Genomic DNA, 21,904 nt, shown 5'->3' on the forward strand with positions numbered 1-21,904 from the left:
ATAATTTATATTAAGAAAAATCACTTAAATTTGTTTAACTCAATAAATTTTGTAAGTGGTAAAAAAGCTTTAGATGATTTAAATTAATGTTAGTACTGAATGATAATTTACCGCTTGATTTAGCGACCGATTTGCTATCAAACATAAAACAATATTGATAGCATGCAGATCCATCATCCATATCACACATCATTTTTTTCTAAATCCGTTCGTTTCAAAATTTCATAATATGAAAACCGACAGTTTCATCGTGACTACTAGAATAAAATGAAACGGTCATCATTTATATTGTAAGGAAATATGTTGGGCTTGGTGAGGCCCATCATAGCTTTATATATAACGCTTCCAACCGTGACAACGAGAGCCAAATGGTGGTATCACAAACCGGAAGACTGTTTTAGGCTTTTAGCAGCTGATTTGGTGAAAACTGAAAAGTAAGTAAGCGTTTTTAAAGCTGTGGTATAAAAACAAGAGTCGGTGGTTAAGAATCGAACGTTTCACCATTTTAAAGCTGAGCAAACGAAATATTTGCTTATTAGTATAATTTTTTCTTCTTTTAATGCATGTTGTTCATAGAAAAAGTGAAAGAACACAACAAACACACACGTAAGAGTACATAAAGGTTATAAAAAAATATTTATCCAAAAGAATCTAGAGTTGGACCCACGCACCATACTATCGTTGGAATCCCTTTATTTTTTTAAAAAAGAAACAGAAAAAAAAGAAATAATACTAACGTTGTAGAAAACAAATGATAGAAAAAAAATAGTAATAAACAAAATAATTCATATTTTTAGTATCTCTTGAAGTAAATTGATGAAATTGAGGTGTGAGTAAAGTAAAACAAATATATTATTAGAAAGTAAAACAAAAATAAAAGTAAAAGAAATATAAAATAATAATTACGAAAAGAAAAAGGATTAGTAATGAATTTTTAAAAAGAGTTGAGTTGCTTAACCCAAAACACAGATATGGAGCGGTTAAGGTTGTCTTCTTGTGGAGAGTGTGGCAGTACAACATTTTCAATGATGTCTGTGAGTGACACACAGCTTCAACGCGCATGTATGAGTTATGTCTTCTCTCGTGTTTCTTGTTTTCTGGAAAGAAACAATGTATTCACCTAAAATTGTCTTTTACGTACATTAAAAAAAAAAAAATCAATTTTGATGTATAGAAGAAAGTTAGAAACGGTACATTATCAATTTAACGTAACCGTTTTCTTTAGTTTGCAGAATTTGATATCCTCGAGTATATCGATTTGGTCTGTTATGATAGGTGGTGCTCTTTGTGTTGCTAATTGTCAAACAGTACTACCCCAAAACATGCAATGCAACTTCTCCGTCTGGTGTAAGTGTAACTGATCTTCTCTTTTTTCAACGATATGTTAAGAACAAATGTACGAAGCGATCTTAGCAAATCGATCAGCATGATAAAACAAATATTCTTTTTGGTAATAATCAGAGAGCAATGTATTTTTTTTTTGATAATTTTCTTCATTTTTGTTTTAGTTGTAGTCATTGCGTAATTAATTGTTTGACTTATTTTAAAGCGTCGAAGATTCCTGTATTTGATATAGAAAGATGCAAATTTTCTATGTTTTATCAACAATTAAATACGCTATTTAATAAATGGTTGTATTAAGGTTGGCGTTGTATAAGTATATTGACATACCGGAAAGATTAACCTTATCCAATCTTCTCACTGCCACACTCCATTTCTTTTTTTTTCCAACATGGACAAGCCAATTTGCCTACATTTTACGCAACAAAAATATAATACTAATAGATTTTGTTTTACAACTTTAGGAGGAAATGTATTTGGATAATGTTTGTAACAGTGCAAGGCACTTATGGTATATTACAATGATGGAGTGCCTTGACTTCTTCATTTTATACACCAACACTACTAATTCTACTACGAGTAGTCTAGTTACAAGTCCCTTTGGGATCCACTCAGGCACTTCGTTACAAAAGTGTCCATATCTCTAACACATAATATCATGTTCTGTGTTGGTGCTTACCAATGAACTATAGTGTGGTATGTCGGACTCGACAGATAGATAGCGTCACTTTAAGAGGGAAAGTGACATTATTGAGGCATTTTTAAACCCTAAATTTAGTAGTCGTCGACAATATGTCTTTCACTCTTTCCTATTGACGTCTAATCCAACAGCTGACTTTTGGTTTATCGGTGAAATTGCTGTTGACTCAAAATTCCAACGCAAATTTTGGTTGGAAAGAAATGTGTAACGTGACAACCGTATATTGATGATGGACGACACTAACTTTTTGAACTTGTGAGTTTTCATTGTCTAATGAAAAAAAGTAATAAGAAAATAATTCATCGATGCACTACTTTTTTGTTTTGTTTTGTTTTGCATATACACCACTAACAAAATGATGCATCGTAATTGAAATTAGTGACTCAGTTTGAGTCGAACCATTAGCAACTAATACGTCGAACTGTCGATGCATTAACGATATATTACATGTGTCGTGATTTACTCAGTTCACATGGTAGGTTGATTTATCCTACAGGATTGCGCGACAGAATCAAAGGAGTAGTCCTTTGTATTCTGTAAATTATGGCGACGTTCAGATAGCAGCACTTTCACATAATTTAGGTGGGATAGGCTGCATTGGGTTTATTCGATTATCTTATTAGCCTAAATCATATTTTAGGCCCAATATATACGGGCTTAATGCCCAAGGAAAGAAAAAGATTGTCTGTAGATCGACACGTGTACCAAAATTACAAACCTAATCAGAACAAATTACACGCGACCCAACGATTAACAAGTTCGTCTAATTGTTTTTTTTTTCTAGTTACATACGCTTGCATCTAAAATAATTTAACGCTTTATAAATATTGAGACTTTCTTTTTTATTACAACGTCTACTACTATATTGATTAGAACAAATTTTAATTACAATGGTTCGAATGAAAGAATATCCAATAAGCCAAATGGAACATAGAAATGGATATACATACAGTATATATACATATATGTATGTGTATATTTAATGGTGTAAATTAAAAAGGATATTTGCTCAAAGTGAAAATTCCCACTTTTTTTTTTTTTTTACGTCTATTTTTATTTCTTCGAAATCGAGTTTACAAAGTTACAAAAAATATCCACACATAGATACATAAACTAAGGAATAATACAACTTAAGAAGCGAATTACACGAGGCTCCTTGTTCAGAAGACTCTTACTCGCTAACAGATTATAAAATCTGTTATTTCCTTCTTCGTACTCGAACCCAAGTCGTTGCGATTTCTGGCTATCATCCAACTATGAAAATACCACATTCACTTCGCAATCTTTTTAAAACACCATTGCCTCTGGAGTGATTTGTACCATCCTTCCCGAGAACAACATAAATCTGAAACAAACTGCATAAGTCCTGATTCACACATTGTCAAGGCTTTAAGTCTTTAACAAACCACCAGAGAAACCGGCAGAAGATCTTTCGCCGGAACCAAACTCTACTGAAGAGATACATAAACTGATAATAATAATATGGGAATAGCCACCATTGCAAAGCATCATCACGAATAGTCAATATGAGACTCCACCAACGATGTCACTTGAGGAAGCCACCGTGGATGTGTGTCAAAGCTGCTGATGTCGCAAGGAAACCACCATCGCACTCAAGACAAACAGAATCACTCAATTTTTGTAAGGATGATTGAAGACAAACTAGATATTGAAGAAGATGAAAAGACATATGTGTAGACACATAATTACAAATAAGAAAACAGGACACGGTACTGACACAATTGATGCATCGGCCACCGGCCAGATTGAATCGGAAAGAAAACGCTCAGAACCCCTTTTATTTATCTGTTATTGAAAATTCCCACTTTACCATCCAGCAACTTTGTGAGGATAAGGATTACCCATGCGAGATTCAAACTAAAATATGAAAACATTTACATTTATTTTATTTCACTTTTATTTATGAAATTTAACTGTGTAATGAATTCTTGAATTTCAGTTTCATAATTTTCTTAAAATTTATATTTACTTTTTTTTTTTGTATGTTATAAACAGAATAATTTGGAACAGGATATATGCATAACATACTATGTATTTTAAAACTACTATTTAGTAAAACAAGACAATGCTATAAAAAACAAATTAAAAAAGAAGAATCTTCTAATTTTTTATAAAATACTTTTAGTTATTTTTATTATTTTTGAGAAACCCAACACTAATAGTTATCTTTTTTTTCATGGGATTAATTTGTTTTTCTTTTCCTTTAGAAACAAGAATCCAATAAAGAAAATTTAGAAAATTAATGTTCACTTCATCTTGTTGGCAATTGTCAATCCCTTTAAAGCTAATTTTGAGAAAATTATATTAATTAATTACTTTATTTTTGCCTAATTACAAAACCACATCTATACATACTTTAATCTTCCCATAATTAAAAATTTCTTCTAATAACAGACCACTTTAGATTCCCATTATTCAATTGGCAAAATCATTAATAGCAATTTAAAAGAAAATCTATCGTCTTGCATGCAACCCGTACCTTTTTGTAACATACATATTAATTAGATTCTCATTCACTTATTTTATTGTACTAGTTTCCTTAACTGACATTTTTCCAAATCACCTTTCACACTAACGGACGACCTTTTTTTTAACAAGCAGACGTTAAAAAAAGAAGAAGCAGCTGATTAGATTTGACTTTTGAATTTTGATTACAAATGAAATGTAACAGATATCACTAAAAAATAATTAAAAATCATATACTAATTTTTGATACTTTATATTAAAAAAAAAGAGTTTTGAGAATAAAAAGATAGCAGTGGTTGTACATACAATAGATTCTAACAAAAAAATATTTATATGATCTTTATAATAATATCATTTCAAAACCTGTTTTCAACAAATACTGCCATTATGTGAAAATATGATAGACTTAAATTATTAAATATTACTTCTTCCGTTTCATAATATAAGATGTTTTAGAGGAGATTTTTTATTTCATAATATAGAATATTTTCAAGTTTGTATGCAACTTTTAGATTAATTTAATATTTTATATTATGCAGTATTGTTTATCATTGGTTGAACATTTTAAAAGTAAACACTTCTTAATTAGCGTGCTTTTAGTTAAAAATCCTATATTTTGAGACAGAGATAGTATAATTGAAAATATTATATTATGGATATGCGTATTTGATAACTATAAATCCCACTTTCGAACAAAAATATTGTTTTAGAAATTTAATTGTTATGTTAAAATAAACTAATAATTTGAAAGTAGAAAAATGCTAAAATGTAACGGATGCATTACTGATCTTTTATATTTTAAAGTTTGACTTTGTATACTATCGACAAAAACATCGTTAAAATCGTTATACTAAATAAAGAACTATTTACAAATAACATAACATAAATTAAAGTGTCCCAATTGCGACAAAAGTTCAGATACGATGTTGTCGTTTTTATTAATCACATTCACAATGATTGAAATTATATAAGAATATTTAAGTAAAGTCAACGAACACGCATAATCTTCATATTATATGATAAATTTTAAATATTCAATATATATATATATATTACCTAATATTTTCATATATATAATTTTGTTATTTGCAAAGTTAGTAATAGAAAATATAAATTAAGCGTCATAATTTTTAATCAAATAAGTAAATATGAAAATGTGAATGTAATCTTTTAGTTAAATAATTAAACGTATTTGATGTGTGCACCCCCTAAGTATAATAAGTAATTTAGATCATGTTTTGTATTTGACATTCAGCGATAGTAACATTTTTATGGATTATTATTTTTGATTAAAAATGTGAAGTAATAAACCTTCAAACAGTTCAAAATTAACTGCGATTTCGATAATTTTGTATCTAGACTTAATCTTAAATTTATCTTATATAGTTTTTGAAAAACATAACCAATAACTGTTTAAAAACACAATATTGGATACAAAAATAGCAAATACATATATTTATGAAAAAATAGTTTAGTGATTGTAAGATTTAATTTCGAGAATAGTAGATTAGGTTCAAGTCATTTTGATGTGATTTTAATCATAGTTAGTCATTATACACATCTAAATAGTGAAAATATCTGCCTCTTCCAAGAAACATAGAGACTAATTTGGGGTTTGGTGTGAGACTGGGCAACAAAGTACCCCAAATCTTAGTTGTGAATGCCAAATGCTATTTTTTATACAAAACAAAAAAAAAAACAAAATTTCGAATAAAATTGTGTACCCTGCTACTTTATGTAGTAAAAGATGTAGTAAAATAAGTTTTTGGTTACACAGTCTTCAACTACATCAATTTTTCATTGGGTTAACTTTATAAATCAAAGTTCATATATATTGAAATCATAATAAAATTTCATACTTTATTTTGGAATTTCTACATACAATATTCTAATATCCTCCCTTTATAGCACAAATCCAACAAAGATGTAAGCAATCTATATGAAAATCAATCCTAAAAAAGAAACAAAAGATCTGGAGAAATATTTAAATTCAGAATACATTTATATAATTTTTTTTTTTTGGGTTGTATCTATAAAAAAATTATTGGTTAATAGCATTAATTTTTTCTTACTTAGCCTAGATTTTTTACATTAATTAGCACACGGTATTTCTGAGCAGTGGTAATATTTTGTTGTATCTATCTTTTCTAATTTTTCTCAGCTTTTCTTAATTTTCAATATTATTATTAAAATAGTAAATAAATAAGTTTTGATCTATCTTATATTATTATTATTTTTTTCTAAAAATGTTACTTTTATATACACCAGTACATTTTTGCCAAATGTTACATTTGTGTGTTTACTTTACATGCCTTTATATATTGAGCTTTGTGCAACCTAAATAGTTCATACAGACTTGATCAAAAAAAAAAAAGAAGAAGAAAAACAAACTCTATACAAAGATTAACAGAATGACTTTTGCTGAATCTCTCCACAACAAAAGTTCTGTCTTGAGTATCAACATCCTAGTTGTGGATGATGATCCTGTTATCCTTGAAGTTCTTCCAAAAATGCTTGTAAAGTCGAAATACAGAGGTGAGATTCTTATTATATATCATATATGATATGTTTATTGAGTTTTTTGTTTGTAATTTCATTTAGATTTTCCTTCATATTATATTTTAGCAGGAAATACAACTTGGAAAAACAACTAGAATGATTTTTTTTCTTCTTGTTAAACAAATCATCCAGATTCGAATTCCAATTACATGCATGCACACATCTAAAAAATTTAAAATTATATTTTAGCTTATGAAATTTTTATTTTGGTTAAATGATTTAAGATCCATCGGTTATGGAGATCAAAGTTATAGCTGAAGAAGACCCGGTGAAAGCATTGGCTATTCTAAAACTTCAACGAAACAATATCGATCTCATAATCACAGATTATTACATGCCTAGCATGAACGGTCTACAACTCAAAAGACGAATCACTGAGGAAATTGGAAATTTACCTGTCATTGGTATATATTTTTCTCTTTACAACTTAAATCAAAGAATAATATTTTTTTCGTTTTATTTTGTAAGATATATTTAAGCTTACATTTCTTTGAAAATAAAAGTTGTATCAGCGGACGCCAACAAGGAGCAGGAGAGTTTAACTTGTGGAGCGCTGGGGTTCCTTCCAAAACCTATACAAGCAACTGACCTACCAAAGATATACCAACTTGCTTTAACCTGCAAGAGGAATGGTAAGTCCAACTACAAGGCCGACGACACAGGTGCTAGTGTCCCCCAGCAAATCAAGATGCTTCCTGAACAAGCTAATGTCTTGAAGACCAGGAAGAAGTACTCATCTAAAGCTGCTTCCAGATCCTTAAACAGTACAAACGGAAGTGGTCTAATTAGTACCGATGGTTCAAGAAAAAATCGGAAAAGAAAACCTAACGGTGGTAGTGAGGATGGTGCTCCGTCGCAGCCATCCAAGAAGACTAAGATTTCGTGGACGGATGGTCTTAACGACCTATTCCTACAAGCTATCCGACATATTGGTCTTGATAGTAAGTGTTTTGATTTTTTCTATAAACTTTTGATAATACATGATACACTGCTTATTTTTTTACAGTTTAGTTTATATATTATATATATACACATGCTAACTAATCTTTTATTTTTGTTTGCTAATCTTCCAAAGAGGCTGTGCCAAAAAAGATCTTAGCGTTCATGAACGTACCATACTTGACAAGAGAGAACGTTGCCAGCCATTTACAGGTTTGATATCTCTTTTCAAAAATGTTTTAAAATATGGAAAAAGTCTATTATATTCACTTGAATCAAACAAAAACTTTACCTCTCTAATTAAGCAAAAAATCTACAAGTTTTGAGTTTATTTGCCGATTTGAACCTATCCTTAGTCAACAGTAAGATCTCGTTAACACTGTATAACGAAGGCTTAAAACTATAGATTGTGTATCATTCTATACTTTTTAGTTAACTTAAAATCGTTTGCTACGTTACCGCAGAAATATCGGATATTCTTGAGGAAAGTGGCGGATCAAGGTTTGATGAGCATTATGTCAGCTAGAGGCATAGACTCGATGTTTCGACATACTCATATCAAGGAGTCCTACTTCAACCGATACACACCCTCTACTTCTCTGTACGACACAAGTCTTAACAATAGATCAATCTATTCCAAACCCGGACAAGGCTTTGGACAGTCGAGACTTTTGTCGACCACACGTGAGCCACCCGTCCGTTTCAACCAGATGCCTTACAACTACATGAACCGGTCATCTACTTACGAGACGCACCATGTTGGTTCTGGATCAAACTTGACGCTACCCATCCAAAGCAACCTCAGTCTCGCCAACCAACCATTTCAAAACGAGGAATTAAGAAGCTTTTTCAAACCACCTGTGATGGCGAACAAAATCGGCCAAACATCTCAAGTTCATGGGTTTGGACAACTTGGACCATTAGCTATTAATTTCAACAATAACATGATGAGTAGCTTTGGAAGTTTTACTCCAAATCAACCAGGACTTGGCCACTTCTCGTATGGGATGCAATCGTTCTTAAACAATGAGAACACTGCATATAACCCTGAGCCACATGCCAATGCAACTACACAGCCAAATCTTGAACTTCCTCAACTGGAGGATCTCAACATACACAGTGGTCTCGGCAAGACTAATGAGCTTCCTTACAACACCAGCAACTTTCAATCCGATCACAACAAGGTATATATATGTCTTCATCACCCCATTTTTTTAATGATCTATATACATAAACATGAAAGTGCTTGTTGTGATATTGTGTGTTTGAAAATTGGTGTGCGCATGCAGCAGCAACAAGGAGAAGAGGCTTCCAACAAATTTGAGCTCCCATCATTTTTTTCGGCTGAACTGAATCAGTTTTTATCTCTTGAAGACGATAGTGACTGTACCTTTGTGAACGTAAATGAGGTATTTCACATATTAAGAGATGTTAGCTATTACGAAATCGAATTTGAACCTGTTGAAAATCATATGGTGAATACTTTCATATAGTATGGCTTACTGATCACTTATATATCACTTCGTTGTGACTTAGGGTCATTCTAGTGGAGAAATAGCCAACACTTTTGCTGCTCCTGAGACGAATCACTCTTATTTTGCCGCTCCGGAGATGAATCCTCCAAGTTTCAACACGAACCCTAATCAGAATCAGGTACCTCTAATTATATCATTCTAAACTATTTCCATGTAACTATGATCATACTTAATATATAGACGAACTGATTGTTTAAATCTGTTCTACAACCTGGACTCGACTTATAGGAACAAGATGCTAATCGAGATATTAGCGATTGGTCGTTTTTGGATCCACAGGTAAACGAGATAACTTCGACAAAAATCAAAAGAAACTATTTGTATATTATTTGAAGTTTATGAGTCTTAGAAACTTTTTTTTTTGGTTAATTAATTTTGTTTCTTATATAGGATTTGGTTGATGACGACTTCATGAACTCTCTGTTCAACAATGACATGAATTGAAAAGTGTTCTCCAAGCTGATGTTTTCAAAGCGAGGTGAAGAAACAAAACCGGCGATAACTGTCTAGTACGTAGGTTTCTAAACAAATATATATGTTATAAAGAAAAATCGTAAAAGTAATACATGTAATATATTTCTAAGGCGTGTTGGAATATTATGTCTTTTCAGCAAGCTAGGGTTGGATATTAAGAACTTTTTAATATGTAATAATAATAATACTTTAGCAAAAAAAAATGTAATAAAGATATATTCAAAAATGTAATAAAGATACTATATATTTCTATTCGCGTTTTATTGTCATGTGTTTGTGCTACATACATACATACGATTACATGTTCTAAAGATGAAATATTACAATGACTTTAACCGGGATAGATATACACACTATATAGTACATATATACACGTACATATACGACTTTGCATAGTATGATATTTTTTTTATTAATAAAAGTAGGTTGTGGTTAAATTTGATTCTTATTGTAGCTATTTTTTGTTTATGAAACATAAAAAAAATGTATCTTAATTAAGTTTCAAATATTTGTTCTCTTAAAAATATATTATCTATTTTTTTTTTTTTGTGATTTCCAATATTCTTTTCTGGTAAGTGAAAAACAAGTTTAAAACGATACCTAAAACCTTCATAACATTTTCTATTCACATTAGTTTTACTATATAGTTTGAGATATAAAAATCAAGTACGAAATCTAATACATGTACTTAATTTCTCCAAATTAAATTTGTGATGAAATCTCTTTCTTTCTTTTTATTAGGTTTTGAAATCTTCAAGATCCTCTATTTCATATTTAATATTGTTTAATTTAAATTAGTTTATTTAAATAACAAAAATGGTTTGCACTAAGGGGATTATATTCAACTTGACATTTTAAATGATTTGTGTAAAATTTACAAATCCTGTGGCTCAATGGTTGACAAAAAAAAAAATTACAAATCCTATGTTATTTAATAATGAATTTTAAAAAGTCTATTAAAATCCACTAATATTGAAATGATAATTTAAAAATCTATTTTAAAATACACTATTATTAAACAGATGATTTAAAAATCTACTTCAAAATCTACGGTTATTCAAAACCGTTTATGGATTTGGATTTTAATGATTTATAGAGATTCTGGAGGATTTGAGAGGATTTGTTTGGTTAAAAATATAGAAATCCAAATCCACTGATATTGAACTGATAATTTAAAAATATATTTTAAAATCTCACTATTATTAAACTGATGATTTAAAAATCTACTTTAAAATCTACTGTTATTCAAAACCATCTATTGTTATTCAAAACCGTTTGCGGATTTGGATTTTAATGATTTATAGAGATTCTGGAGGATTTGAGAGGATTTGTTTGGTTAAAATATAGAAATCCAAATCCACTGATATTGAACTGATAAATTAAAAATATATTTTATAATCTCACTATTATTAAACTGATGATTTAAAAATCTACTTTAAAATCTACTGTTATTCAAAACCGTTTGCGGATTTGGATTTTAATGATTTATAGAGATTCTGGAGGATTTGTTTGGTTAAAAATATAGAAATCCAAATCCACTGATATTGAACTGATAATTTAAAAATATATTTTAAAATCCCACTATTATTAAACTGATGATTTAAAAATATACTTTAAAATCTACTGTTATTCAAAACCATCTACTTTTATTTAAAACCGTTTGCGGATTTGGATTTTAATGATTTATAGAGATTCTGGAGGATTTGAGAGTATTTGTTTAGTTAAAAATATAGAAATTTAAAATTTATGGTTTTAGATGGTATTTGAACAAATTTTACAATAAATCATATCAACTTCTGTAAAATCATCAAAATCGTTTAAAATCTTATTAAAATTCAAATCACTTGAAATATTATATTAAATACACCCCCTAAGAGTGATATCCTTTTTTGTTTGAGGCATGGGTCAGTCTAGATGTATGTAATTCTCGCATAAAAATGTTTTTTTAATTTATTTATTCTGTGCTATATTTTAAAATTTAATATTCTAACTAATTCATTTTTTTGTCAACTAACTAATTCATTTAATTTCTAGGAATCCTTACATATTTTCTATAGTCCCTAAGACGTGATTGTTTATCTGCATCTAATGACATATTTAATTTAATCCTTACACATTTAATTTTCTGTATCTAAATTCATTATTCTCTAGAAAATTATGAAACATATACATTATTAATATATATATATATATATATATCATATATTAATATTAATAATGCAAGTCGTACAATTTGACCCCATAAAAATCTCTTCTTTGTAATTATAATTTAAAACAATTGGAAGGACGCCAAAAAAAAACAACCAAAATAGTTTATATATATATAAGTAGTTCAAGAAGGAATCCTCACAATAAACGTTTGGTTTGAGGTTAAATCATCAAAAAAAAAAACTAAATATTTTGAGCCTATTACAAAGACGGACTAAACATCAAAGAGTTAAAGATCAAATGGTTTAATCAATTGACATTGTATCTTGGTGACTTTAAAATAACAGAATGAATTTAAAAAAAAAAATCCAATACACCCAATCTATATATAATAGCAAACCCACTTTTTTATGTCAATTTTTAATCCAACGGATGAGATTAGTTCCAGTTTTAATCCAACGATTTAAAATTATTAATCGTGTCTTTTCGTCGCACTCCCATCTTTCAAAAGTCACACCTCTTAGTCTTTGCATCTTTTTGTTGTACCTCATGGTTTCAAAAATCACATCCATTAATTTTTACACCTTTTAAATCATACCTCTTAGTCTTTGCATCTCTTTGTTGTACCTCCTGGTTTCAAAAATCACATCCATTAATTTTTACACCTTTTAAATCACACCTCTTAGTCTTTGCATCTCTTTGTTGTACCTCCTGGTTTCAAAAATCACATCCATTTATTTTTACACCTTTTAATCACACCTTCTTAGTCTTTGCATCTCTTTGTTGTACCTCGTGGTTTCAAAAATCACATCCATTAATTTTTACACCTTTTAAATCACACCTCTTAGTCTTTGCATCTCTTTGTTGTACCTCCTGGTTTCAAAAATCAAATCCATTAATTTTTACACCTTTTAAATCACACTTTCTTAGTCTTTGCATCTCTTTGTTGTACCTCCTGGTTTCAAAAATCACATCCATTAATTTTTACACCTTTTAAATCACACCTCTTAGTCTTTGCATCTCTTTGTTGTACCTCCTGGTTTTAAAAATCACATCCATTAATTTTTACACCTTTTAAATCACACCTCTTAGTCTTTGCATCTCTTTGTTGTACCTCCTGGTTTCAAAAATCACATCCATTAATTTTTACACCTTTTAATTTCACACCTTTATGTGTTACACCTCTTTGTTGTACCTCCATGTTTCACATCTATTAATTTTTACACATTTACATTTCACACATCCATGTCTTACATCTCTTTGTTTATTATATATAAACTTTTCTTGACTACATAAACAAGTTTTGAAAAATTGTTTTCTGAGTACTAAAGAATTGTATTATTGAAGTATTTTCTTAACTTTCAAACATCAATCTCTAATTCAAGGTAATTTAATATTTTTGCTGCGAATGACCTGTAGTGTTTCTCGGTTAGATTATTATTACTGTTAGTCGACACTATTAAGTTCATACATTAATCTTAGTTTTGTTAACTTTTAGTCTCTTCAAAATTTTTAGCCTTTCCGGTTTTCATGTTTTTGCATGGCTAATGTTATTAAGTACGTGTGCCATATTTTTTGCATGGCTAATGTTTTTGATTCTCAATGTGCAGATTTTATTTTTTAACTTTTTGGAAAAACCAAAACTAAGATACGAGAGGCATGATAATATGCAGTGATGCTAGAGCTACGGATAAGCCAAATTTTTTTAACAAACATGGTATAATTATAATTTTATATATGTTCTTATTTTAACCTATTTATTTTTTCTAACAAACATGGTATAAATGTTATTTTTTTCCCATTAGATGTTCATGATCTAGGTTAGTTAACATTTTTTGTAAATAAAGTTTTTTAAAATTTTAGTTGAATTATAATTTCTTATACTTTCTGGGTATCAAACATTTTGATAATATATAGAAATATTACAAATGAGCATGGAAATAGAGAGTGCCGAAGAAAAAGCCAGACATACTTGTGACAACACAAAATCAAATTCTAGAAAGCGTAAGCACGACCAAATGACAAGTCTAAGTTAGAAAGAAAAGATCTACTAAAGGTAACTTATTTAGTCTTTGATGACTTTCTAATCTGTATATACAACTTTTTAAAAACATAATGTATAACAGTTACTTTGAGTGGAATCTGCCAAAAAAAAAAGAAAATGCAAGAAATTTATAAAATTAGTGTTTAACATAAAGAAGAGAACATCAAAAAGTAAGATATTATTATCGCCTGTTTCACCACATCGACTTCGTTTTCGCTGTCGTTTATTGAAGAACATGATGGTACCGATTCATAGACATAAGTGGGAAATCAAATAGAATGGGATGCAGCCTGGATGGAGAGCAGCCGACACGGTGGAATGGGATGGATTGGGAGAGACCAACATAAAATCCTCTATTCTATATTTTTTTAATTTTCTGAACTTTTTTAGTTTAATTGAATTGCTTTGATTGAATAGCTAATGAGTGTACAAGTTTTTGTCTATATGCATTCTTAGTCTGTTACGTCTTGATTTTTTTTCTTTTCCAAAGAGGAATATGTGATCTGAAGCAAATATTACAAATCCATGTATCAAATGTGTTAGTAGGAAATAAGGCAATCAAGATTAACCCATTAAAAGGGAGGAAAGAAGGGGGTCTTTTGAGGGAAAACGTGAGACCAACATGCATGGAACTGAAAGCATTATAGCCAAATATATATCTCTAAAAGTTGTAGCTGAAGAATGTGCGTTACTCTATACTAACCAATTAGGTTTGATTGGTCGGTCATATAAAACTCGGTTTTGTACATATCTAAAAGTGAGAGAAAAAAACATCCACAAGCATAAGTGAAATTTTATATATGGTTAAAAATAATGTTCATAGTAAATCATTTGTATACAAACTCCACTTGCTTACAGCATCAAAATATTGATTGTGATTTGTGAATCAGTAATCTATGGAAAGAGAAATCGCGTATCAAAGTGAAGGGGAAACGAAACTCAATCCAGCCATCTACTCCGATCCCAATCTTCAACCTTCCTTCGACAAGTGGCATTTAGTACTTTCTCGATATAGTAAATAAACCAAGAGAGAAGCAGCCTCATATGTATTTCGATTGATAATGATCAACAACAAAGACAATTTCTAATAGCGATTTAAGAAAGGATACCAATATATAGCACCATATGGTCGGAGACAAACATAAGTGAACTTTTATATATGGTTAAAAGTAATGTTCATAGTAAATCAAGCTCTAAAAAAGGCTAACTTTTGTGTGTGACAACATAAAATATAATAACATTGAAATGATCTTTGGCTTTTTAATCAGCAGAAAGCAATAGCAAGAAATGAAAACGATCAAATTGATTGAGAAAATAAAGAACTTACGATGAATTACAAATGTTAAATTTCAATTTAGGATTTCACCTCCCCGTGCGGCAACGCACGGGTCGTTTTCCTAGTCTAAATAATAAAATTCTCTTTCTAAATAATGAAAAATCACAAGCTCATTCTGTTGATTTACTTTCCTCTACATTTATATTGTCAATTCCATACGAGTTCAATTTTATTCCTTTCATTTTTATCTCATCCTTGTTTACACTGTAAATACCTTTAGCCTCCTGCGTAGATTGCAAAACCTGAAAGGAAAGAAATTATTAATCCTTTTTTTTCACTCAAACTCTTTCCAAAGGGCCACGGTTGTAGAAAGCAAACTCTATAAGTAATATATCTCTCATCTTTATCGCTCGCCCAAAAATAGGTGTCAAGGAAACATTTAGAGCCATAACAAATCTTTGTGATAGAATGCAAGAAAGTTTTTTTTCTTATTGGATACCAATCATGTCACAATAAATTTTTGATGTATCCCATAATTAGTCCATTAATTCTTATTGGTTACTATAAAGGCGTAGTCATATATGAAGACCTTAAAATTCTGTATAAAATGTTATGTTGGCTTTTCAAATAATAATAGCAAGATTAACTAAATCTAAATCATTTCCTTAATGAACTTTTTTGTACTTTGCCTTTTCTCATGTCGATGGACCATTGGAGGATTAGGTTTTTGTTACCTAAACATGTTTTTTTTTTCTCTCTCTCTCCCTCGTTCGACGTTGTAGCCTTAGCAGGAAGCAATGAATATAATTTTGGGTCACCAGAAGTTACCAATTCCACAAGAAACATATTCAATGTTATGATTGGCATGTGTTACCAACATGCCTGCTTTGTTTTCTTTGTTTTTTTTTTTTTTTCATTTCTTTCATCGCGTTGCCTTGATTATATGGTTGACTACTTAATTTGATGCATAACAAAAGAGGAACCAACCAAACAAATGCCAAGAAAAAAAAAAATCAAAAACAAACGGAGCAAAATCTAATCATCAAATCCTGATGGAGAATAACTATTTTAAAGCACTTATAATGACTCTCAAATAAAATTGTTTGATTTGATAAAACTAATTTATACAAACCTATAAATATATATATGTCTGCTCTGTTGTGGATGGATCACAAGTCACAACCACCGTTATTTCACTCTTTTCTTATTTTTTTGGGAAAAAAATGATAATCGAAACTCGTAAATGATAACACGCACGTATATGATGTATTCACCACTGAATCACATCTCCAATCAAAATTCAAAACCTATGTCTCCATTATCATTAACTAGATTTTGACGATTTGTACATTTAATTAAAACACATAATTAGCTCAGTTTTTGATTACTCGGGGAATTAAATATTTTTAAACAAAATTAAGCTAAATTATTTAAATATAAAGAAAAGGATTCTTATTGGTAAATCATTCATTGATCTCAAACCTATATAGATTGTGGTTTCTTGTAAATAAACAAAAGATGAAAGAAAACAAATCTACCGTAAAAACCACAAGACTTTATGAGTTTTGTATCTGATAAAAAAAAATAAACAAATAAACAAATTTTGATAAAAGATATTAACAATGTCTATGGTGAAGAGAAATAACTAAAGAAATACTTTGGTAAATTCAGTAGTAATTTTACCCGCAACTAGTATGAAATCTTGACCGACAATATCTAACTACCGGGAACATTCACTAATAAAACTATTACATGTTTTTCCAACTAATGTTTTTATTTTTTTGTATGTTCTAGACTTCTATAGTTTGTATGCCAAGATGATGTAAACTGTTACTTAAAAACAATGCAATGATAAAATAACTGTTGCATCATTTTTTATTGTAATAGTAAAGAAAATCCAAATCTTTAGGTATTACAATGATAGTAATTGTTTGAAACTCCCCCTGTTATTTGTGAATTGACTTAAAGGGGAGGAGACCAACAAAAGATATTCTAAACAAAGCCTCAAAAAAATAGCCAAGATCAAATCACAAATCATCATACACACCCCAATCCAATTGAGATGAAAAACAAAACAAATCACAATATGAAATCGGATTTTAAAAGTAATTAAAAAAGTAAAAAACATATTTATCGTGTGTATGTAATGTATGGTGTGATTTAAGCTTAATCGAAGAATTCCCATTTGTATCTTGGAGGGACCGGTTTAACTGTTTCAGCCGCCTTTGCCGCTGATGCAGAATCAAACATCTCCCATTTGTTAGTTCCAATCCCTGGAGTACCACCTGATGAGGAGGCATTGGAATTCCTAGGCTCCTCCTCTTCCTCTTCATCCACAAACGATAGCAAATCGCGTTGCTTAAACTGCGTTTGCGTTTTCGGTTTGTGACGGACCGACTTATTGATCATCTCAACTTTTTTGGCAGAGTTTTTGACTTTCAATACGTCAAGTGCCTCAACATACTTCTGAACTCTTTGCACCTTTTCCAAAATCCAAATCATAAAAACACACATATTAAAAACTAACAAAAAATAAAAATAATAAATAGGGTAATTTAATCATATACATATATATAAACCTGCATCTTTCTCTTCAATTTCACATCCCCATCACCCATTATTGCATCAAGTCTCAACAACTGATTCATTAACAACTCTATCAGATTCACAAGACTCTTCTCTTCAACCTTCCCTCCTTTATTAATCACTGTCTCAAACGCCGACACCTACATATCCGAAAATCTTGAGAAACAGAGTCGTCTCGTCTCGTCGTAATAATGAAAAAAAAAAAGAAAAGCATATATAGATACCTGTCCGGCGAGCCTGTCGACTTCTAAACTAATATCAGAGATAGATTTAGAAGCTTTTTCAACGGCGGCGTTTTTTCTTTTCTCGAGGAGACGTTTCTCCTGAGAAATTGGATCTTCTTTAACAACAAGCTTTGAACGATCTTTAACACCGCAAAGATCAAGAAACATCTTCGAGTCTCTCTCTTTGTCTTTGTACAAAACCTTCATGTCTTCGTGGTGAAGTCCCACTTGGTCAGACAACATCTTCTTCAACTCTCCTGTTTCATTCAACCAACAAAACCAAATTAAATGCCGAACTCGAAAAAAAGGAAATAGTTAGATTGTGTGGTCGGTTTGGTTTTGGTTTTACCAAAGGTAGATTGGGAATTGATGTTGATCTCGTGATAGACCGACGCGTATTTGACCCGGACACGAATGACACGTGGCAATTCGGAGTTCTGATCCGTCCGACGTTGAACAACCATTCCTCCAGGTCGGTACTCCCACTCATTACCACTACTTCCACCGCCACCGCTTACGGACGTCGGCGACGATCCTGTCTTCATCTTCATCATATTCTTTTCACAAGATTCTTTGCTTCTTCTTCTAAGTCGTCTTTGATCAAAAAAAGAGATCGATCTCACATGTTATAAAGAATCCAAAATGTAGAAGAGAGAGAGAGAGAGAGAGAGAGAGAGAGAGAGAGAGGTGATGAATATGATTTCTGAACACGATCAAGAAGATGAAGAAAGAAGGAAGAAGAAGAATAAAGAAACGTCTGAACAAAGTGAAGTAAATGTTTATTTTTATTTTCTTGCAACTCTTTATAAAAAAAATAAAACAAATCATAAATAAAATAAAAGAGTGACAGCTAATGGTATTGTTGTTATGTCTCATCATCAGTTATCACACATATATATTTTATGTATATGATTCCCACATTTTTTCTTTGTATTATTAATTTTTTTTTTTCCTCCAATGTTCTGTATCAGTTTAGTTGTCTCTATTCTAAATACAGATAATCCATCTGTATCAATGTCAATGAGAAAAATCAAACATATTGTTGTTACTGAATATATATCGTTTATTTTTTTCTACACCACATTAGTATAAGCTCAAAAACAACGATCACTATCACAAATTACTAGACAATGTCTCATGGGTCATAATTTGCGTATATGTGAAGTATATAGTAAAATTTGGCGTTTACTCAACAGCTTATTTTTTTCTTTAGGAAGTTTTGTTAGATTTAGTTTTGTAAATCCATTGGCTCTCTTACTTTTTTTGTTATAGTTTTCTCAGGTTAACATAATCTTGAAAGATCTGACACACTTCTTTCGCCCATTTACTAATTTCACACACAACCAAAAATGCAATTCTCAGTATTTGTGTGTTTACGAGAATTTGGTGTCGTGAGAATTGGGTCAGTTACCAAATCTTATTGCTAAAAAAACAGATCCTACAAAGGCAGTACCATGGAAGTCTATCTCTATGTATCTTCCTCTTATTTTGTGAAAACAGTCTCTGTAGCGACAAATGGCAATTTCCATAATCCAATCCACTAGCAATCTACAACATGTGTCAGTTTGTCACTTTGTGGTGACCACATGAATTTCAGTGTCAAGACTCCAAAACAACAGCTTACGGACAAGACATGTAGAAAAAATATTCAAAATAAGTCAGTCAGGCCCAAGTTTGTAGGACCATTTGTTTTTTCCTTTCATGTGACCTTTTTTTCTTCATAAAGTTTAATTAGAGTATTTGACTATTGGGTTTTGGGCCTCTGGGGTCTGGGACACCACAACCTAACCCACTCTGGCTGAACATGTTTCAAAGAAAGCAAGAGACTTGTTGTTCGTTTCAATGACAATGGCTTCTTTTACCTTCGATATGCCATGACTCATTCATGTTTTTCTTACAAAAGTTCTCAGAAAGTTGTTTAACAATATATACTATGTTTATGCACCTTTCTTTTCTTTATTTTGGCTTTATTATTTTTACATATATGTTTGGTTAAATCTTAAAAAACGTTTGAATATTTCTTTAAAATCGAGTCAAAGATGTCTACCTAGAAAAGAAAGATAAAGATAAGAGTAACTTTGTATGATCAAAAGGCTTCAAAGATAATGTCATACGACCACCTCCCTTCTGCAAACGCAACAAATCTGCAAAAGTGCGGGAGATAAAAAAAAAAGAAAGGGATACTACTGTTAGTACTTAGTAGTATCATTGAAAAATATATATATAGCAACTAAGTACGTATTTTTTTCTTTTCTATAACAATTATAAGAACTTGACTAACCAACATTAAGGAAAGCTATAGTTCGTAATAGAAAAAAAAAAAAAAAAAAAGAAAAAAAAAAAAAGAAACGAAAAGTCCGGTACTAACCTTACTGCTTTCGAGCCATTTACCAATGCAATCCTTGTGATATTTGTGAGTACAGGGTAGAAGAGTTATTTTCTCTCCATTAGCAAAATCTAAGTGGCATACCATGCACCTGTATTTATTTTTTCCCCACTCGTGTTGTTTATTAATTTTGAAATATGAAAAAGCTTAACTTCAGATTTTATGTGGGTGGAAAATATAAGACTACTATCCTATATATGTAATTTTGAAGTCAGAGTAACATGTGGGTTTAATGAAAACAAGGAAAAAAAAAAAAAAAAAAGAAGGGAATGTAAGATAGTAATTTACTGTTTATCTTCTATGGAAGGTTTAAACTTGATGGTAGGTAACTGAGAAATTTGTCTCTCTGTTAATAATCCTTCACCTACATTTACTGTTTCATCTCCTCCACCTATGTTTACTCTTTCACGCTCTTGTATCCCCTGGTTTAAATTACAGAAAATTAACTCAGGCCATATATATAAACGTAAGAGAGAATATTAAGTTTTCAGGCCAGAAAATGATACTGAAAAAAATATAATATCTATTTTAGATATTCTTACATCAATTGGATATTCGTTTGGATGATCTCCAAAGCGTTCTGCACACGTATATTAAAGGTTAATTTAACCGGTGACAAAAACCGACTTAACCGGGTTTGGTCCAGTCTATCCTGATTGACCAATTTGATCAAAAAAGTCATATTTTTATAATTGTAAAACAACTGAAAAGATTGAAATTAAATGATAGACCTGGAAGTGAATGTGGATAAGCGTTAAAGGGAACCGGTGTATGAATTGGTCTCGACCTTGGTCCTGGTACGAACAACCGTCTTAGCATCGACACTAGCCACGATATCAAACATTTAAAGCATAGCCCATGTCGAGTGTTAGGTTGGTTTTGAAACTGACGATGATAAACAGAACGAGAAATGTCTTGTTGTGAAGAATAATAGTGTTCTGATGAGATGGGATTATAATAATGGGTAGAGATCATAGGTTGGTTTTGGAGGTGATAATTAATCGTAGGAGAATTTTCTACAGGCACTGGATAATCATCGACTCTACCACGTTCTCTGTGGTACTCCTCGAGTCTCTTAGTGATTTCATCAGCTTCGCCGAACAAGTATTGGTATCCACTAGAACTTTGTGAATCTCCCATCTTGTTATAATATTCGGGAAATAGATATTTTTTCTCTTCACTAATTTTGTTGCGTGGCATGACTT

General features: G+C 30.7%; 3 protein-coding genes across 4 annotated transcripts; 1 reads left to right on the top strand and 2 right to left on the bottom strand.

Annotated features, from left to right (window-relative positions):
* Positions 1-6,875: 6,875 nt before the first annotated feature.
* LOC104768925 (putative two-component response regulator ARR21) lies at positions 6,876-10,287 on the top strand. Of its 2 annotated transcripts, none has more exons than XM_010493023.2 (9): positions 6,876-7,063; positions 7,312-7,491; positions 7,591-8,028; positions 8,163-8,239; positions 8,491-9,210; positions 9,316-9,435; positions 9,563-9,679; positions 9,790-9,840; positions 9,952-10,287. In XM_010493023.2, exons 1-9 carry the CDS (start codon positions 6,940-6,942, stop codon positions 10,003-10,005), a joined length of 1,881 nt encoding a protein of 626 aa, XP_010491325.2. In that variant the 5' UTR covers positions 6,876-6,939; the 3' UTR covers positions 10,006-10,287. The 2 variants fall into 2 exon arrangements, with proteins under 2 accessions (XP_010491325.2, XP_087361705.1); XM_087505579.1 differs by having other exon boundaries at positions 9,319-9,435.
* A 7,065-nt stretch (positions 10,288-17,352) lies between these two features.
* On the bottom strand, positions 17,353-19,403 carry LOC104768926 (BAG family molecular chaperone regulator 3). Its single transcript, XM_010493025.3, has 4 exons — positions 18,663-19,403; positions 18,314-18,570; positions 18,083-18,229; positions 17,353-17,984 (listed from the first exon to the last, which is right to left on the bottom strand). Exons 1-4 carry the CDS (start codon positions 18,865-18,867, stop codon positions 17,670-17,672), a joined length of 924 nt encoding a protein of 307 aa, XP_010491327.1. The 5' UTR covers positions 18,868-19,403; the 3' UTR covers positions 17,353-17,669.
* Positions 19,404-20,421: 1,018 nt separating this feature from the next.
* LOC104772150 (uncharacterized) lies at positions 20,422-21,839 on the bottom strand. The gene is made up of 5 exons (XM_087505790.1): positions 21,404-21,839; positions 21,242-21,279; positions 20,988-21,121; positions 20,682-20,790; positions 20,422-20,457 (listed from the first exon to the last, which is right to left on the bottom strand). Exons 1-5 carry the CDS (start codon positions 21,837-21,839, stop codon positions 20,422-20,424), a joined length of 753 nt encoding a protein of 250 aa, XP_087361916.1.
* Positions 21,840-21,904: the final 65 nt, after the last annotated feature.

The sequence above is a fragment of the Camelina sativa genome, chromosome 20, assembly GCF_030686135.1.
Source record: "Camelina sativa cultivar CO46 ecotype springtype chromosome 20, ASM3068613v1".
Classification (NCBI taxonomy): Eukaryota; Viridiplantae; Streptophyta; class Magnoliopsida; order Brassicales; family Brassicaceae; genus Camelina; species Camelina sativa.

What these genes read in the sequence shown, in the direction of transcription:
- LOC104772150 (XM_087505790.1), bottom strand. Translation starts at nt 21,839, where the DNA reads ATGGGAGATTCACAAAGTTCTAGTGGATACCAATACTTGTTCGGCGAA. An exon ending in ATTTAATTTCAATCTTTTCA is followed by an intron (nt 21,280 to 21,403) that starts GTTGTTTTACAA and finishes ATACGTGTGCAG; the next exon opens with AACGCTTTGGAGATCATCCA. An exon ending in AATGGCTCGAAAGCAGTAAG is followed by an intron (nt 20,458 to 20,681) that starts GTTAGTACCGGA and finishes GCACTTTTGCAG; the next exon opens with ATTTGTTGCGTTTGCAGAAG.
- LOC104768926 (XM_010493025.3), bottom strand. Translation starts at nt 18,867, where the DNA reads ATGATGAAGATGAAGACAGGATCGTCGCCGACGTCCGTAAGCGGTGGC. An exon ending in CAATTCCCAATCTACCTTTG is followed by an intron (nt 18,571 to 18,662) that starts GTAAAACCAAAA and finishes TGAATGAAACAG; the next exon opens with GAGAGTTGAAGAAGATGTTG. An exon ending in TCGACAGGCTCGCCGGACAG is followed by an intron (nt 18,230 to 18,313) that starts GTATCTATATAT and finishes TCGGATATGTAG; the next exon opens with GTGTCGGCGTTTGAGACAGT.
- LOC104768925 (XM_010493023.2), top strand. Translation starts at nt 6,940, where the DNA reads ATGACTTTTGCTGAATCTCTCCACAACAAAAGTTCTGTCTTGAGTATC. An exon ending in TTCAATCCGATCACAACAAG is followed by an intron (nt 9,211 to 9,315) that starts GTATATATATGT and finishes GTGCGCATGCAG; the next exon opens with CAGCAACAAGGAGAAGAGGC. An exon ending in CGAACCCTAATCAGAATCAG is followed by an intron (nt 9,680 to 9,789) that starts GTACCTCTAATT and finishes CTCGACTTATAG; the next exon opens with GAACAAGATGCTAATCGAGA.